This window comes from Coffea eugenioides, chromosome 10 (assembly GCF_003713205.1).
Source record: "Coffea eugenioides isolate CCC68of chromosome 10, Ceug_1.0, whole genome shotgun sequence".
NCBI lineage: Eukaryota > Viridiplantae > Streptophyta > Magnoliopsida > Gentianales > Rubiaceae > Coffea > Coffea eugenioides.
Window position 1 is genome coordinate 18,346,920 of NC_040044.1, and position 20,660 is coordinate 18,367,579.

The 20,660-nt window shown below is 33.2% G+C and overlaps 1 protein-coding gene across 1 annotated transcript; it reads left to right on the forward strand.

The window, feature by feature from the left end:
• Window positions 1-15,597: 15,597 nt before the first annotated feature.
• On the forward strand, window positions 15,598-18,162 carry LOC113750126 (NAC domain-containing protein 30-like). Its single transcript, XM_027294068.1, has 3 exons — window positions 15,598-15,763; window positions 16,160-16,431; window positions 17,311-18,162. Exons 1-3 carry the CDS (start codon window positions 15,604-15,606, stop codon window positions 17,830-17,832), a joined length of 954 nt encoding a protein of 317 aa, XP_027149869.1. The 5' UTR covers window positions 15,598-15,603; the 3' UTR covers window positions 17,833-18,162.
• Window positions 18,163-20,660: the final 2,498 nt, after the last annotated feature.

The window sequence follows — 20,660 nt, forward strand, 5'->3', positions numbered from 1 at the left end:
CTTCCAATGCAAGCAATAACCGAAACCCTATTTCAACAAGTGGGAAAAAAAAATAAGAATCTTATAAACAAGCAATAATGATAGAAAAAGTGCAGAAATCTTCCCCCAAATGGAAGGCAATTCAAACGTGGTTGAGAGTTTAATCTACACTTTCATCTGTCGTCATTACCCAGAAACGGCTCGTCCTTTTTTTTTGTTTTAATATTTTAGAATCCTCATTTTTAAATTCCCATTCGACATTGGTATTCAACTATCAATGAAAAAGAGATTTGATGAGATTTTGGTCAGATGACTAAAATTGAGATCTCAGAATTTAGAGATATTGGATACTAATTTCCCTTTTTCCTTCGTGCTTCTTAAATCTCACCCTTCCTCTACTAGAAAAAAATTCTAAAAAAAAAAAAATGAGAGCACCAGCTTAATTAGCCAGTTGAGTTGGTAATGGAGTAGCATGTCCTGTATCCTTGGAAATCGAAGCTCTACGCATCTCAATACTGCTATGATTACAAATTAAATGCATCCAGTTCGAAAAGAGTTGATGGTTCAAAATCTCTATCTAGTTTGAAAATCTTCAAAAAAAAAAAAAAGAGAAACTCAAATGAGATTCTGCCTACTAGCTAGCACTCGCTCTTGCACTTGGGTTGAGGAAACTTCTTGGAACTTAAAGGAGTTTGACAAAATTCATGAAATTGAAAGGACACTGACAAGAGCTGATAAAACTTTCCCAGTAATGCCTCCTTGAAATACAGGTGAACAAATTTGTATAGTCTTGTCTTCAAAATCCAACTTAGCTTGTAAGGATACTAGTTAGATGACCATGAAGTTTTTGATTCGACCCTTGAACTCTTTTGTTTGTTTTTTTTAATCTTCCTTTCCCCTTGTAAGGATTAGAATCTCCCCTTAGACCATAGTAAATAAATATATATATATATCCGTACAATTCTAAGAGATTTGAATTTTGTTTAAGAAAACCCTTCAAATTCTGAAATAAAGAACCTAGACATGAGGGAATAGGGACTGCAGTGCATTAAACAAAATTCAACCAGAGGCCATATCAGTGTAAAGGACTATGGCAATCTGATTTAAAATTGACTGTAATGAGTGAAGCGAGTCAAAATCCTTTTCTAAATACATTAAAATTTTTTGGGAATTTCAATATGTCATTTTGTTCCTTGAGAGCATGTAGCTATGCCATGAACTTCCAAATGCAGTAGCAGTACTTTAACAGTTGGATTCTTCTTGCTACTTAAAAATGTAGGCTTCAGTATAAGAGGACTCGAATTCCATTTTACCGGCCTTATGAGTCTACGGTTGGCATTCGTTTACTACGATATAAGAAAAAGTTCAATAATGTCTGGGAGCCGGGGAGGTACTAATAGTTACCGCAATATTGTTGACAACAATCTTCTTGCACAAAATCGTGAAATATTTATTGATAAAAAAGGATACAGAAAATCGTAAAAAATTTGTGTAGTTCTTAAAAGAAAAAAATTAGAACACAACAAAACCATGCACAAATAAAAAACAAAAGAGAAAAAAAAAAAAGAAACTCACTCTCCTTCACTTTGATGTTATTATTATTGTTATCATCATCATCATCATTATTATTTTAATGGCAAAACGTATGCCAACTAAATTTATTAGTTAGAGAAAAGGGACATAGACCTTATCTCCAGAAGGTAAAAACATAAAAACAAAAACAGAAAATGGGAATCACTACGCTTTACAGCAATTAACACAAATGGAAGGGATTTGCAGTCTATCTAGTCTAAATGGCCCCTTAATTCTGCTAGGTAAGTTTAGGGGTTATACATCACTTTGATACTTTTTTTTTTCCTCGCAATCAAGCATTCTTCAAGTGATGGCGTTAAGGAGAAATAGCGTGCCAATTCTATGCTGCCTAGGTACAAGAACCAAAACCTCGAAAGATGACCATTGACCTAAATAAGTTGATTCAATAATGGAACAAGAAGAGACAAATGGAATAATCCGCATATTTAATCATCAAACTATCTCTGTCTGATATATGAGGAAAATGGAAGGAGAGACAACATTTGTTGTGTGTGGAGACATGTTATTATCATACCTTAGTTCAAAAGGCCCTACATTGGCCACCCCTTCTCTAGAAGTTTGTTTAAGTCCTTTTCAAGTTTAGCCATTTATTCTCTCTCTCTCTCTCTTCTTTGATGTTCATGTAATAGAGATAGAGATAGGTATGTGTAACATATGATGAGGATGTTTGAAAATTTCTCATGTTAGTGTGCAAAAAACGCAGCACACAATGCCACCTTCCGCAGTCCCACAAACCGCCCCAAAAATCCCACTTGCTTATTTTGCACTATTACAGGTTTGCTAAAGCAATCCCACCCCCACCTCTCCTACAGTAGGAAAGATTTTCTGTCACTTTTTCTTTTTCTTTTTTTAAGATATAGTCTAGTATTTGTTGGGTCTATCATCCTCGATTTCCCCAATAAACAAGGGTTCATTGATTTCATTTTACAAGCAGGCATATATATATATATATATATATATATATATATATATATTTTTTTTTGAAGGTTAATGATGGTATCTTTTGTGATGGGGTTTTTCCTTTACTGATTCTTGGGAAGGAGAGTTCACACTTAACCACACAAGTTTCTTGATTCACTGCAATTCTTTCGGGAATCATATATGTGGATGTTACCCTTCTTATGAAGTTTGATTGTCAGAAACAACTCTACAAAATGTGGCTCTTGTAACATTGCATTTCAGATTTGTTTTAAGAAAAGAAAAACAATACTTTCTCGCCCCTTAAAAAAAACAATACTTTCTCAATAAAGGTATTTATCTTTGAAAAAGGGGTCATTCATAAACGTTTCTGAAAAGTTAATAAAAGAAATTTTTACACTTTATATCCTTCAACTTATGCTCTCTTAACCAAAAAAGATAAAAATCTAAAGAGTTTCATGTGCAAGTTTAATTTTCTAAGTTAGTCTTCTAGTTCATTCAAACTATTGTCGGATACAATCATCAAGTGTCAATATTACAAGAATTAATAGTTTTCTGTACTAGAATTATTGAACTAAAAAACCAATAGAAATAATTCCTACATTCTATACGCCTATTAACTGTTAAAACATAATGCCTAAAAAATGTAAGTCATAATCACGTATTTAATTGTGTACATAAAGTGATGTGGTGCAAGCTGATACATGAAATCATTAGCCGCCTAATTAAGTTTGAGATCGAATAATCAGTGCAAAATCTACTTGATTGCATGAATATAGATAATTTTTTTCTTACAGCCAGTTGTTATATTATTATGGGGTAGTGGAGCTTGGGCAAGGTTGAAGAAGCAAAAGTTCTTCCATGTGTATCATTGTTGACGATGAAAGAGCAAGCCCCACATTCTTGAAGGAGAGATTTAGGTGTACATCATTATGTGGTTCAAACAATTGAATACCTCGGCTTCATCAAGAGGCGAAGCGCAAACCCACCATTTTTACTTTTAGCGCTCAAGAGATTTTATGGTCTAAGCTGTTCAATGTGGAATTAATTAATAACTAAAAAAATTAGCTTCTTTCTTGCAGTGTCAACTATGTTTCTTATGGCTGTTTTCCTTTTCTTTTTGGGTAAAAAACAAAAAAGCCCTATCAAAAAATGACTTAATGAAAATGACTTATTAGAACCTAAAAAAAAAATTTTATACCTAATTTTTATCAAATATATCTATTCTACCCCTTAACCCTCAATTCTCTCTATTTAAAAAATAAAACAAATGAGTTTTTTGAGCTGTCTTTTGCTTAATTATATCAAGGCATTTTGGTCATTTCGTTCATTTCCGTTAAGTTTAACGGATTCTGTCACCTTTACAATTTAGTTCAAAGTATGAGGGGTCGTGTTATATATTTTGAAACCATGGGAGCTTTTCTATATATTAGGTATACCACAGGGGATTTTTTTGTTTTTTACCCTTTCTTTTTTGAAGAGCCATTAAAAAAGTTGAGTTTTGTTAACAGTAGAGTAGTATTTTATTCCTTCTGATTAATATCATAGTGCCTATTTCTCTTTCTGGGACTCTAATAATTAACTTTTCTTTTTTCTACATTTATAAACAGTCAACTTGATATACACTGTTGGATTGTGGTCACAAAATTTTTTCTTTTTTATTTTTTTATTATCACATACTCTATCCATTTTCTACCAAGAAAGAACATATAAGGAACATTTACCTTGTAAAATGGTTTTTCAGTGCCATGTCAAATGTCAATTCAAAGAATTATAAAACAAGTCAGATTTTGTTGATGCCACCAAAAGTTACTCTCTTTTTTATACACCGTCAGTATAAAGAATTTTTTTTTATACAAATAGGTTTAGATTATGCCACATAATATGATTTCAAATTTAAATTTTAAATCATACATATGTGACATACATCCAAGGTTGCTAGTGTAAAAAAAAAATCACTACATTGTCAATATATAAAAATTACGCGGCAAGTTAAATTTTGTTAATGCCACCAAAAGTTACTCTCTTTCTACGTGAGTTATGAATCACTCCTAAACTATTTCCACAATCGAATGCGAAGTGCAGGAAAATTCCTGTGCTCCTTTGCTTCCGCCCTTTCATTTCTGGGCCAAAGAGAAGGTCAACATTTTAGGCATTTTCATGTCGTCAAAGAGTTGAAAACAATAATATGTTTTTGATTGCATCTCTTCACAGTCAAACTCAAACTCAACTAGATAACAGTTTCGATGCCATGTTACATGCTTGACCAAATGAAAGTGAACCAGTACTTTTTTTGTTGACTATATATATATATATATATATATAGGTGAACTAACTTCATGCCCTTTTATTATTATTATCATTATTTTTTGGTCTAAAAGGGTTATTATAAGTAGCCAATTCTTGAGGAAACAAGTGGGTTTTTCATTAATTCCAACTTACCCCATTCATTGTATTTGGAATCTTCTGTGCTATTATTAGGTGCCAAATTCAATACCAATTTTACTTATCACGTGAGGATGAAAGAAATTTAAATAAATAATAAATAATAAATTAAATAGATAAGACAGTTGATATAAATATAGAAGTTAAATAAATAAGATGCTTGACATAAATATAAAAGTCGACCGTGTAAAAGATGTTGATGCAAAAAACCTGCAAATGCGTCAGGACGGAGTCCCCATTAGGGGTGTGCAATGCTACAAAGTGATGCCTACAGTAGGATATCAGTGCTATCGGTTAATATACAATATAATACTCGTTATTTTTGTATTTGAATTTGAAATTGGTACGTACTGAACTGGAAAACCCCATACCGATTATTTCGAATGCAACAAGTGCGCTGGTCACCATACATCGACTATATTACCAAATTATCATATTTGATTTACCAAATTCATTTCGAATTTGATTTGTAATTCAGTGTAACTCGATTTGTAATTCTCACCGCCCATGAATAATAAATCCATACTACCTACATTGATATTCTTTAATTTGTACTTTACTTGACTCCAATACCATATGATGTACGGTTAGATGAAAATCTTTGAATGCAAAGTTGAAATTAAATTTAGAACAACTGAGATTTCATGGTATAGTATTAGTGCTCAAAATTCATGAAAATAAAAAGGACAACGTTGGGAGAGTTTCCCGCAAGAGTCCAATCTGGTTCGAATAGGATTAGTCACAGACCGTAAAACACACGCGGATACCTGTGGGTTATATATAAAAAAATAAAATAGTATTAGTTCTCAAGACTGGTACGTTGCCCAATTTTAAAATTTTTTTAGTCCTTCAATGAATTTATTCTTTCCTTGCAGGTATTATACTTAAATGGTGGTTCATCCATTTTAAAACCAATAAGGAACTTTAACAGCTACTTAACAAAGGATTAGGAGAAATGGTACAAATGGTGATTAAAATATTTTAGGATTAAATGCACAAAATCCTCCTGAATTATTCATGGAATTAGAGTTTACCTCGTAAACTTCTTTTATAGGCACTTTGCAACTCCCATAATGATGTGTTTGGAGAAGACAATTCTTGCTATATTAATTATTTTTCCTTTTCTTTTTTCAGTTCTTCCCTCTTCTTTTTCCTTTTATTTTCTTCTTTTTCCCCTTCTCTCATGCCACTGGCCAATTCTTTTTCTCTGATACTAAAATAGTTGTACTGAACATTTTAATTTTCCTTAACTCATATTTTTATAATTTGTTTGTTAGTTAAATTCATCGTAATAATTCATCATAAACTCTATATCATTACAAAATTCGTGTAACTTACAATGTAAAGCATATCAACCTAATAATTTAAGAATTTAAATACATATAAACTAATTAGATTAAACAATTGCTCAACTCTTCACATAATATAGATCACATAGGAAAGAAAAGTTAACAAGTTACTTATAGTAAAATATATAAAAAAAAAACCAACAACATCAGTATAAATTTTTGTTATTTATTACTATTGATAATTAGTCAAGTGATAGCTCTACTTTGCCATCGATTTCTTAGATCAAATACGCTTCAGAATGTAAAATATATAGATCTTGTTGTGATATAGAGTTTCTTATGATCTGGAAAACTAACAAATAAACAAGCTGCCAATGCTCTAAATTACAAATATAGCATGGCAGATAAAGAAAGTAAAAAGAAAATAAAAAGGAAGAAACCAAAAGAACATGATAGGGAAAAAAGGAAAAAATAATTAAGATAGAAGGACTAGTTTTCCCCCATAATAATAATTTTTTTCAAATAACAAATCTTGTATACGGGGGATGGATGTCAGCCCAAATTTATTAATGAAATTAAAAAAAAAATACAGATGGAAGGGGACATGAACCTTACCTCCAAAATTACATGACTATTTGGAATGAAAGAAAATTAAACAAAAAAAGACAATGTTCTCAAAATTAGTGTCTTCTAACAAAGTATTGACCTATCTGATCGAGCTTCAAATCTCCTCTTACAAGGCTAGGCAGTGTAGAAAATTAATCATAAATTTTATCAAATGGATATAAAACACCTATGTTGGAAAGATGATCTGTTGACTTATTAGTTTCACGTAACAATGAGACACTTTAACAATAGAGTCGCGGAAGTGTAGCAATGCATCAATATCCTTCTGAATCATCCAAGGACATCGATAACTGGCCTTCCAATATCTGTATTGAGACCTTGGAATCTGACTCAATATCTATATTAAGACCTAGTTTTGCCCCATAATATGCAGGGGGGAAATTTGCCCATAAAAAAGGTTAGGGGAGATAAATTGCAACTTAGTGTATAGTTGATGAGGGTTTAATGTATTTCATCCGATATTTTAAAGTTCTTTATTCTAGAGTTCCTTATTCTAGTTGTTAAATTTTTCTTTAGTCAAAAAGGTCACTCAATTAATAAAAATGTATATTTTCGTCACTCTAAACTTATGAAAATGTAAATTTTTGTCACTCAACTAATGTGAACACATATTATTTTGTTAAAAAACGCCCCCTTCAATTAGGTAAATAACCATTTATACTAAAAAAGAGTTCAATGACTACAACAAGAAATTTTAAAAAAATTTAGTAACCATATATCCGGTTAACTCAAGTACCAATAACTATGAAACTTTATACAAGTGCCAATACTTATTTTCCGTTGTACATAAAAGAACTCCAAAAATTTCACCAAAAGTAAACTAGTCATCTTAAATTTTCTGCATGCTGATTATGTACATAATAGTCCGCTAATATATGTGCTACCTAAATTGGTTTAATTAGTCAATTCGCAGATTTATGAAGAACATTGTCAACAGATATACAGTTATGAAGAAAGTTATTAGCGAAACGGTGCAAAATTTAGCCCACAAATGCTATTGTTGTTTACTAATATCAGCTTAAAGGGCACCATTGCTAATTGTATCGTGATTTGGGAAAAGTAAAGCCTCTTTGACCTTCAACTTTCACTGGTGATAATCGCTGTTGTTCATTGCTCAATGAATACCTATAAAGCATGCATGCCAACGCCATGCGTAAGACAAATTGACTGCATTTGTAGAATATTTTCAATTTGACATCATCTAACAGTCAGTTTATGACTCCAAGAAAGCATATTCGCAACCAACTTTGCCACGCTTTCCCATCCTAGGGAAAAGAAAATTTTCAAAGATGTAGGACTTGCTCATCTTTAATGATTTTTTTTTTTATTTGAAGAAGATGATCAGTAGTGATTCACCGGTTATCTCTTTAATGACTTGAATCTGTGACCTACTTATCTTAGGTTGTTTACACATGTTTAAATAAACATACAAGAGGGGATGCAAAATCACATTTATAACAATTATCAATTTTACTGTGAAGGTATTCTCTCCCTTTTTTCTTTTTCTTTTTCCTTAAGTGGATTAGCAGTGAAATAATATGAAGAATGTGAGTTATGTAACGTTCATTAACTAGGTTTATTTTTCTTTTAGTGACAATATAAAAATTTCTTTACATATTGTAGTTCTTTTTTGGAGAAAATAAATCTAGTAGTTTAGATGCAAAGAATATGCCATATGCATATGGACTAAGAGTTGAACTTATATGCACTAAAAGTGTATATATTATTATGTTTAGATGTGTAGTAAATATGTAAAATTTGAAATTCAAATTCAAATTCAAATCAGTTGATATGCATCAAACAGTAATAAAACATATACATTGTCAAAATATAAAAAATTAATTCTACAAACAAATTAAATTTATATGAATTGACATTGTATACACTGTCACTTTTTTTGAAAATAATTTCTTCTACTAGAGGTGTAAGAAAAAGTAACCATATACAGCAAAGGTAATTATGATTAACTCACAACCTTTATTTTAAGTGTTAGTCTACTAGTGGATATACGAAAGCGCTTGTCATGTCTATCTCTATTGCTTTCTTTTCTATAGAACAAGAACTTGGGTTGCATGGAATATTTTCGTGCAATTCACACTTCCAAGTGATCATAGGGACATTAGAAGCATTATTTTCAAAAAGATTATTGTAGTAAATTAACCACGAAACTGAATAAACAAGTAGAAGCTTTCTACAGGAGGGCCTAGAAGTTGAATTTTCAATATGAAAACTAAAGACATTGAATATTTAATTGGCACTTTACACAGGAATGCCTAGAACTTGCAATCTTCCATACAAAGTAAGATTCCAGTTGTCTTGCTCCTGTTTCAAGCACAGGATCCAATGCAAGTTTTTTTAACACGCATGAAAGCCACACTCCGAACAAACACACACAATCACACACTTCAGTTTTGTGTGTTAAAACATGGGTCATTGTGTTGTACTTAGGCACTTGATCAGGCTGAACTCTTTATTTGTTAAATATTTGTTTTTTGTTAGTGGGTACCTAATGAAATCTCTGTTTTGGAATATATAATATTTAACCTTTTTCAGGTGGAATGATTATTCAATCTAATAAATCTTACTTTATGATTATAAAACAATTAGTTGAAGACTCACTAATTTGTGGTCTTCAATATAGGATTAGTAGTTTGTTGACAAAGAAATAAGAACGCTTAACGAACATACATAAAGTGAAGTCGGTAGATCACATAAGATTGCCATGATTTACCAGATTGGGTTGATGAAACTTGCCATCAATTGGTTCTTCTGGGGCCCCATTTTTCTATTTTTCTATTTCCTGAATATTCTCTCGATTAGAGGTGCAATTAGAAGGTCCCTGTAATCAATAGTCAGGGACTCAGGGTAAGATGTAGAGTTGGGGATAGGATTGTCTTTACCATTATGCACATTTTGTTGAGCACAAACAGAATTAGTATCGAGACAAACAAAATGTACTCATTTTTTGGAGGGCCAGTGTAATCAATTTTTATTTCGGTAAATACATCCACTCCCAAACAAATTGATCTGGTAACTTAGTCCAGTGACTGCTATGAGTTTGCATACAGTTGGGAGACTGTATTGAACTTCAATATCAAGTTTAATCTCCTCATCACATTTTCTTGTATAGTGTTCGAATGTGATTTTTTGTATAAATAGGAGTCTAATCAATTCGAATGTTCTAACACTCAAAATTATTTGTTTATTTAAACAAGTTTGAAAATATATTAGAACTTGTTTATTTAGCCGAACTCCAACGAGATTTTATTGAGTCAAGTTCAAAATTTTTTACGACAAACTTTCTAGTTTTGTGCTAGTGGAGAAAACTGTGTCCAATTTGAGACTTTAATGAACATCAAACATTGTTTATATTTGATTGATTAATTCGCTAATTAATTTCAAACAAACTAACGCTTAGTCGAATTTGATTCGAACATTGAAATAATTTAATTCATAACATGTTGAAATCGCAACATACAATCTTACCAAAAATATCATGTTAAAGCCATATTTTAGCAAAAAATCCTCCTTTTTATTCATGGTTCCGACATACCTAAAGAGTTTTTCGCTATATTCCATGATAAGGTTTGGCTAGAGAAGGAAGCACTGGAAAAGCATTACAACAATTTGCAGGTCCGTACAATGAATGGCAGAAATAGCACTCATCCTTTCTGCTCCCATTCACAGTAAACTGAAAGCAAATACCAAAAGGTACTGAGATCGGGCCCAAGGATATAAATACTTTGCCGACCAAATCCAACTTCTAAAATCCCTGTCTTTTTTCCAATTAGCAACATTTATAGATATTAACCTATTTCTATTACTTTCTTCGTCCCATTGAAAATATTATACCTTTTATTTTAAAATATTTAAAAATATTTGTCATGTTGAACATTTTAACTTCTCTTTTTAATGTAGTCTTTCTTTCTAATCATATACATATTACCATTCAAATTTAAAATTTAAATTTGTGAGGATAAAATTAAAAAAAAAAGGCACAAATATCACAATCAAATTACTATTTTTAAAAAATTGAATTCTTAAAATATGATTAAATAATTGAGACGGAAGGAGTATTAGGCAGTGATAATTTTAGAAAATATCTAGCCGAAATTAGCAAAACATGGCCCATAACAAAATGAGTGCTTGCCCCACTCTACTCCAATTCTAGGCTCTTAGCATTATACCATATTTCTCATCATAGGATTGAAATTGTACGAGACGATGTTGGACCATACAGGTAAATTTTTCTTGTGAGTTGTCATTCTGTGATTTAATTAGAACTAACAAGAGCAAAATTTGATTCGAACGATAGCCATGTATTTTTCATTAAATTTCATCTACATATTACAATTAATTTTTTATACACTGACAATATATATACTGTCAATTTTAAATGACTTATAATTATTATAAATCAAATTTCAGATATGTATAATGCATCTATCGTGATGGTATATATATTATTAGCGCATATAAAATTTACTTTATATATTATCTGTGCTTAATTCCTTTGACTACTTCATCAGGTAAAATCCTACTAGAAAATTTATATATATTGACTGTACTAGAGGATGTTACAGTAAGGGCTGTAGAGTTCAAAATTCACAACCAAACCTAATAGAAACACAGCGGATGTTCTATGCCCTCCTCCCTCCCAGTACATCTATGTTTCACTTTTTTCAGTATTTAATTTTTGTTAAAGATGTCACTGGGACAAGCAGATCTGGCTCAACTTTTCTTTGTTTCTCCATTTTTCCTTAGACTTTGAGTTTTATGTGGTCCAAGATTGCTCAACTTGTCCTTCTTTTTCCATTTTTTCCCTAGTCTTTGATTTTTGTGTGGTCCAAGATTGCCCAACATTGTTATATGACCTCTGTAACCAAAAGCTGTTGAATGGAAGCAATTGTTTTTGTCCTCTTCTCATCTCTTTTAAGGATCAGAAACCAGGGTGGCTCCTCGTACAGATACTATAATTTAACCTATCAGTTTTGTTTTGAATTTTTACTAAGCACTGAAAGTGGTAAAAAAAAAGGAAATTTTTTTCTTCCCTTTTTGTTTCTCAACTGCTAAGCATGACTTTGAATGTATATCGGTACATGTACTACACTCCTTTTTATTTTACCACTATGACAAGAATGAGATCGAATATTGAAGAAATATACTACCTGATGATCAAAAGGAATTAGAATTGAAAGCTACAAGTTGCTGGAATTCTTTGCAAAACATGTAGGAGTAAAGCTGTTGATCTATATGCAATCACTGGCTGAGTAGTGGACTAATTGAACGACTATATATCTCAACATGCAAGAAGTCAGAAAATTTGGATTCTACTGTCCCATTCATATCCCATGAAGAAACAAGGAAAAATAACAAAAAAAGAAATGTAGAATGCTGTGGTAAGAAAACGTAATCTAATTGCCTCTATAATTAAATTTACTAATTGCCTAATAAAACGTTCTTCTTATTTAACAAAACTTACACTCCACTTTTTGAGACTTGAATTCAAGAAACCACAGCATTTTTTTTATGCACGACTCTAAGTTTTTTAACAAATTTTGCTAGATAGACACTACTTTTGTGATCAGAAAAAAAAAGGGTTAGATTAGCCTTTATGGCTGAGCTAGGCAGGTAAAATTATATTCAATTATTGTATTTTTTAAATAATTTTGTATTACTTGTATAATATTATAGTACGGACTCAAATGTAAACACTTTAAAAAATACACAATCCCCGTAGACACTTCTACAAAAGCACAATCCATAATTAAGCCCCATATTTGTAAGGCAATTGTACTAATGTAATTCTCGGACATCTCTTCGCTCAGTCTTAAAATCGATGTAAACAAGAAAAAAAAAGGCAGAAAAACCTATTTTTCCTGCATTTGAGTTGTATGGTAACTGATCATCCTACTAGAGCACACAATCCGATCGAACTTGACGTTGATATGTTGCTTAATGAGAAGTAGATAAGTACCTAATTTCTAAGCCTTCAATTGCAACTACTTAAGGGCTTTTGCAGCAAGTTTGTGATATGAATTTAAGGGTTGAAATCCATGCTAATTCTTGTTAAACCTCTTCTTTGGTTAACATTATTTAGTTAAAAACCCACAAGCAAGACAAAACCTCCAAGCAAGAAAAGACAGAGCCCGGGAAGTAGACGAAGGATGAAGGCTTTTGTGAGGGAACTGGTGTGTCTTAGTTAAATGTATTGGTGAGTACAAATGATTAGTTCTCTGATAAAGACAGCTCTTGATTCTGATGTGTCATCCATGTGGCCGCTGCCAAAGGGTGCCAATTGTTGAAGGGCGGCGCACCAAACAGACAGCAAGAGCTGGATTGTTGGAGGAGATAATGCATCACTCAACTATGGTTGGTCTTCAATTTTGGTGTTTGCAAATTTGCCTCCTCCTTGTCACATCCAAAATTCACCTTTGCTACTCATAAAGCTCCGTCCAAGGGTAGATTATATGGTTTGATGGTGGTGTCGAATCTAACCCTTTAGTGCAATAAATCAATAATTAGAGACCCATTGGAGATAGTGTGCTTCTCATCTACATTTTAGAAATTTCGATGCATTAGTCATTTTCACAGTTAACTATCCCTTCTGTATGCATAACGTGGTTAAGCCTGAGAACCCAACTCAATTGGAAACCGAGCCTCTCCAGCTGAGTTGAGTTTCATTATGTTCGTTTAATGTAATTTTGATAATATTTGGTATAAAATTTTGTAATTTTGTTATAATCATGAAATTTGTCGCAACTAAATTAGGGTAATATTAATGATTGTACTAAAGTTGCACGAATTTATATCCAATGTTGTAAGAATTATATCAATCAAATAGAATTGAATAGAATTTAACTGGAGAAACCTGTTTCCATTCAATGGATGGACAAATTAAGCAAAATATAATGAAGTCATTGGTTTGATTTTCAAACACCTCTTCTTTGACTTCTTTCTTATTATATCTAGAACTTATTTTGGACCGGAAAATAACATGGTTCAACTACACTAGGAACAAGAGTAACAATGTAGCAAACTTGTCAATTTGTACTTAATTTAATAAACAGTCATAAATCACAGTCAATGCTTAAAGTTTAATGGACTTTGGGATGAGAATTGACAAGTACCGTAAATAAAGATGGTAGTGGAAAGTCTTCGGGCGCAATGTAACAACAACGGTGGGGGGTGGGGGGGGGGGGTGGCGTGAAAATTTGTTGTCACGCCGTCCAAACAAACCTTTCATCTATCTGCCACCCCACGCGTAATCAATAACAATCACCAGTCCCCCCTCGTAGTACCTTATATAAATACATATATATATATATATATATGTGGATAGAGATGGTTTTGTGCTATATTCTATCAAATCCTCGCAGGTTTGTCACATTTCAATTTGTTTTCTTCACTATTAGTGAATAGTGTTTCACCCCTTCTTATCATATCATATTGTATTTATATACCAACAAGCTTCGCCAACAACAACTTTCAACCAACACTTGAGGCTGATCGGATGCACTTTTCTCATTTTTAAGCTGTTCTCTCTTTCTCCTGACCAATATCTTCATCAAATACCCCAATCCCAAGAAAACTCCCTCTCTCTTCCCCCCTCTTCCCTTCTCTCAACTTCCAAGAAGAAGAAGAAGGCAAGGTTCAACTTTCTGGTTAGTGTTTACATTGTGAATAAAATGCTTGCCATTAGTTATGCTTTCTTGATCTGCTTGTTCTCGTCCTTCGCATGAAAAACAATAAAGAATCGGAATATGGTTCTTTTTGCGAGTAGTCAATAAGCCACTAGTGTCTCTCTTCTAAGATGAACACGTGGGCAAATGATACTTGAGTTAACGTTTGCTCAAATATGATGAATCCATCCATGCATGTCGTGGATTGGATGTAAATTAATACTATACTGAAAGGTTCTTTCTTCCAACACTAAACTTCACCTCAGTTCCTCGATCATTTGCCATTTTGGTTTCTACCATATTCGAAAATGAGGTGGAAGATGCCACGCAAAAGGGGAAAAAAAAAGAAGAAGAAGAAAATGAGGAGATATTTTGATCTTTCTAAGTAGCATCATAGATTAAAGGGTTGGTCCATGAACAATCGTTTCTGCACATTTTTTGTGTAGCATGGTGGGTGTGAGAACGTTTTCTGCAGTCCAAGCCATGAGCTTGGAGTGGAATGCACTCAAAGAAATGAACATGCTTGTTGCCTACAAAGTCCGTTTTTGCGGCCGGCCACTTTTGTGTTCAATAAACTTGCCTAACTACATGCAAGAAAGGTGATTGGGCTAGGTTTAGCATGAAAATGTCTGTGTTTCTTGGTGGGATCCACTGCTGGTCTGCCATTTATCTAATGTATACCATTGGCACACATGAAGTACACATTTCTTGGGTCCCTCCCTAAAATGAGATCATCATCATCATGGCCTTGTGCTCACGGATGGATGTGAATCATGGCAAATTTACAAAACATGGTTTTGTGCAAGTGTAAAACACACTCAGTGAGCTTTTCAGCTCCCAAAGTTGCTTTCTTGATGTTAAAATAATCAAAAGGAAAAAATATCTTCAAAGAGCTCATTACTTAGGAAAGTATCATCAGAATTGCTTTTGTTTTGTAAGCCCCTTCTTCTTCTTTTTTTTTTCGAATATTGCCCTTCCAAAATCAAATCATACTTCAATTCCTATGGTCGTTCATAGCTGCTCTAGTGAGAACTTATTGGTTGACTTTGTTTTCTAGGATAAGTTAATCAATGGAGATGGAATCATGTGTGCCTCCTGGATTTCGATTTCACCCAACAGAGGAAGAGCTTGTTGGATATTACCTCAATCGGAAGGTTAATTCATTGAAGATCGATCTTGATGTTATTGTTGACATTGATCTCTACAGGATGGAACCATGGGATATACAAGGTATTTGATGACTTTAAACCTCACCTTTTTAAACAATTACACAAATCGTGTTGCACTCAAATAAGAAATACAGCTGCATTTTCTACTCTAACAATAAATCTATATATCTTAGAGTTTAAGAGTCATGACAATGTGATAGTTTTCTCCCAAAAAAAAAATGATTTTACTTTTCAGGTTTTTATTTGTTTTAGTAACAAAGCTCGTACCATATACCTGAAAATCAGGTATAGAGTTCGAAATACATCCTACTTTGTAAATTTTTTATTAAAAAAAAGGAACAGATGGTTTAACATATTGAGATTATTATGGCAAACATTCAATTAGAGCAAATTTTGCATAAATTTTTTTTTTGCATGGTTTGTTTTGTTTAATGTAGTTGTATTTTCTGATTTACAGATCGGTGCAAATTAGGATATGAAGAGCAAAATGAATGGTACTTCTTCAGTCACAAGGACAGGAAGTATCCAACAGGAACTCGAACCAACAGAGCCACTGCTGCTGGATTCTGGAAAGCAACTGGAAGAGATAAAGCTGTGATCTCAAAGGAAAAAATTATAGGAATGAGGAAGACCCTTGTGTTTTACAAGGGACGTGCTCCCAATGGGAGGAAGACTGACTGGATCATGCATGAGTATCGGCTTCAAACATCTGAGCAAGGACCTTCTCAGGCAAGTTTTTGAATCGACTTTATCAAAATCGAAATTATTCCTGCAAAATACTAAAGTTTCACGCTAGAAGTAAAAGGAAGAAAAAACTGCGGCTGCTTTCTTGAATGTAAATTAATTATTATGCAAGTCCGTACTTGAAAAAGGGAGCAAAGGATTTAAGCTTTTGGAAAGTTGGATTTTTTGATTAAATCGTAACTTTAGTCAAGAGAGGCCATAATGTTCTTTTATGCATGCGAACACGCACAGAAGAGTGTCACATATGTTAAACTGCATGTCTATTTACGGTACAGTACGACAACATTGGATGATTCATTTCCCATCTTTGTGTCCCTTTGATACAATGAACCTGCACATATCTCATCTTTTTGCATGTGTTTTAAACGTTTCAAAATGTTCTATTTGTTCTCATGAAAGCTACGGTTTAACAGGATTTCCAACCAAGTAAAAAGTCTTGCTCGATGTGCACCAAATTACCTTTTGCTCTTTCATATGTTTATAAAAACTATGGTGAAGTCACATATAGCTCTGGTGGAATATACTCATTATAGTCAAAACTTTAAATGTCATTCATTTTTCTAGTAGAAGTTGAATTATTCGAGTGGATCCTTCATTTGAACTCAAAGTTATTTGGTTTTTTCTATTAATTACTGTAATACCTTCTGTGATTCAATGTTAATGAGAATCAGACATAATGTTTATAAAACAATACCAGAAATTTTTCCAAACGATTCGCTTTCTAAACCTCATCATCCCTTTTTGGCCCCCACTTAAAACCAAATAAAAGCTGGATTACAATTAGAACCTACAAATTAGTGACACTAAAACTCGTTAGAAGGATGTTGTTTGGACTGAAATCTAACTAGGATGTTGATATTGCAGGAAGAAGGATGGGTTGTTTGCAGAGCATTCAAGAAGCCTTGTCCAAGTCACAAGCAAGGTTTTGAAGCCTGGAGTAATGCCTACTACATAAGAGAAAATGGAAAATACCAGCCTCCATTTCCTGACAAATCAATTACTTCAATGCATGCTGTCAATCCGATTTCAATCCGTGGGGTTGATTTTCAGCAAGTTCCCTTGCGGGCAGATCATCATGAACTAATATCCAACCATGCGGCCCGTTTTGACAATCAACTCATTGAAATTCCACAACTTGACAGCCCTTCTATTTCAACGAGTTTGGCAACAAAAGATCAGATTTTTGAAAGCGGTAGTTTAGTCAATGAAGATGGCGAAGATGTGAAGAGCAACATATACTGCCAGCAGTACAATGATTGGAAAGTTTTCGATAAGCTACTTGTTCAACAAGTGATTGATCCATCAGCTTCATATGCATGCCAAAACCAGCCTGTGTTAATACCCCGGGATGATGAATTGTTGCTTGGATGCTTTACTGAATTTTAGGTAACTAAGATTGGGATGCAACCAGGGACAGGATTCAAAGACAAATAGATGGTACTATTAAACAATATCGTCCACTGAAAAAGTTTGATTAACAGCATACTTTTCTGAGTTGGCTAAGAAAGCCAACTCCACGCTTTTGGAAATCTATGGATAGGCATGACAAAGGAAGAACATGTGGAAGGAAGTCTTACTCAAATCTGGAGTGGAATTGTTGCTAACTTTGCCTTTCAATATTTTTTTTTCTCTAAAATTGTGAATTTTTCTTGCTGGATGTAATTGTATACTTATATTGCTTTGCTGATTGTGTTCTACAATGTCGTCATACTAGGTTAATTTTTGGCTAATTTTTGCTTGCCCTAAAAGTGTGGAATATTTTAGCCTTCTTAATGTTCAATTGCAATTTTTTCACCTAAAACAATGGATCCATTTTCTTACTAGGCGTTTGATTACAGCCCATCAACCTCCAGCCCATGCATGTCCTGGTCGAATTAGCTTTGTTTGGTATTTGAACCTGTATACTCTACCAAGAGTATTTGGAGAAAGTTTGCTTCATGCATGGTTTATAGATGGCAAGCCTTGGAGTAAAAGTCAATAAACTAGGCAATGATTGATTGGAACTTCAAGGATTTCCCTTGATGTCTTATAAAACCCCATACTTTTTCCCAGGATTCCCTAAGGCTATGTTGGGGAAATTCTATTAATGTAAGGGAATTAAAATATCCTACTACATTTGTGATAGCAAGGGACAAAACAAATATCCTGTTACTACAAGGAAAACCATTAGCAGCGTCTCACATTGGCGGAGCAGTAAAGTGAGTTAATCATAGGAGTTTTCTAATAAATGCTGTAATCTTAAGCCTGAGAATTTTTCAAATGGTTTTTTCAACGGGTGCTCATAGATACTTGTTAATATATCTAAATTCTATCTAACCTATTGTGTTCATATGCATACTAATAATTATTATTCTCCCTTACATTTATACACTTTCTTTAATTAATTTTTACTTTCTAAAAATTTAACATTTGAAGTACATCTTAACCATTATCCTAAATATCTAATAAGAACCTGTTAGACAAGCACCTGTTAGATAGACTCTTTCTCAAATTAAGTGATTGAAGATTCTAGATTAGTGTATCTAGACACACACACACCCGTTAATCTCTCATTCTAGAATTAAAAATTGAGAGTACCTAAAATTCTAGTTGACTTTTTGGCATCAAGGACAGGCAATGGCTGCTGCCGTCAAATGTCCATATCCATCCACCCTCAACGTTAGTAACTTTGTGTCATTATAATTGACAAAAGAATACTACCGAAGTTGGAGGACCAAAATGCTTGCACTCATTGAGAGTCAAGACTTTTATGGATTAATTAATGGAGAATGGCTGACGCTATGTCAAACTATAACTATTTCACCTTGGATGCTAAAACTGTCAACGACAAGAAGGACGTAAAAAATCCAGATTTTATCCTATGGAGGAACTTAGTGTTGTAATATAATAGGTATTTCAAAAGATTTTGTCTTATGGATTAAGTTGAACTCTTTTAAAGCAAAAGATTTTACTTAGAGAAACGTGACTTTTATCCTATTATCCATAACAAACGTAAATCTTTGATTGCCAACCGAATGGATAAAGTTTGATTTCATCAAATTTTTTTTTGCCATCACATAAAGTTTTCATGTTTGCCAAAGATTAGCAACAGATTGATTTTTCCTAAAGATAGAAATGTTCCAAGATTTCCTCAACATCTTCTTGGTTGTTGACCTCCTACATGTTAGAAAATTATACATTGTTTTGTCACAGAATGTGAAGCCCCGAAAGACGAAAAAAAGAAAAAAATATCTGGTGAATAGTGTTCTGAGGGAATCCGGCCAGTTCTTGGCTGGATTGGCAGGGCTATTTGAAAAAAAAATTGGAAAACCCACTGCCATGAATCCGGCCAGATCTTGGCCGAATTGTAACGTGGCACCTTCAGTAGCCAAGTTTGACCAGCTGTTTTCCTTCATTCTTATTTTGTTTCTTAGCTGATATTTCTCTCATTTCTTCACCTTCTTGGCCGGCAAAATAAGAGAGCCATTGTGCTCCAGGCAAAATAAGAGAGAAAGTTCTTCAATTCCTTGTCCAAAACTTGAGATTTCACCTTTAGTTTTGCAATCTATTCCATACAAGTGCTCACTAAGGAGGTTTAAAGCTATTGGTGGAGTTGTTTTGGAGGAGGAAGCATTAAGCTACCAATTTTCTTGAGATTTGAAGGTATCTTACTAAGAACTTCCTATCTACTTCAATTGATTGTTCATTGGTGGATTAGAGATGTTAAATATGCTATTTTGTGGAAGATTTCATGATTTTAAGTAGAGTTTGACAAATTTCTGATTTATTAGTGAATTTTCTGATTTTATATGATAATTGTTGGTTGGTCATGGAATGATAGCTTGATATGGTGTCAAAGGGAGCCTTTGTGTGTTAGTTGTGGTTGTTTGCTGAAAATTTCAGATTTGTGCGAAAAATTTCAGTTTTAGGGTTTTGAATTAGGGTTTAATTGTGATTGGATTTGGAGTTCTCTATTGGCTCATATTGAAGGGGCATTGTGGCCTACTTAGATATGTGGTATATCTTATGATTCGTATGTGTAATTGTAGTTCTATACAAAGGTTAGTTTAGAAGTGTAATTTCAGTTTTACCTTGTTTCTGGACTCAACTTGGACTGCAAAGTTATCCATGTTTTAGAACGAACCAGCTGTTGGACAAAACATGAAAGTTGTAGATATGTGAGTTAGCTATCTACCTGCAAAATTACAGATCGATTGGAGTACTGTAACATGTGA

What these genes read in the sequence shown, in the direction of transcription:
- LOC113750126 (XM_027294068.1), top strand. Translation starts at nt 15,604, where the DNA reads ATGGAGATGGAATCATGTGTGCCTCCTGGATTTCGATTTCACCCAACA. An exon ending in GGAACCATGGGATATACAAG is followed by an intron (nt 15,764 to 16,159) that starts GTATTTGATGAC and finishes TCTGATTTACAG; the next exon opens with ATCGGTGCAAATTAGGATAT. An exon ending in CTGAGCAAGGACCTTCTCAG is followed by an intron (nt 16,432 to 17,310) that starts GCAAGTTTTTGA and finishes TTGATATTGCAG; the next exon opens with GAAGAAGGATGGGTTGTTTG.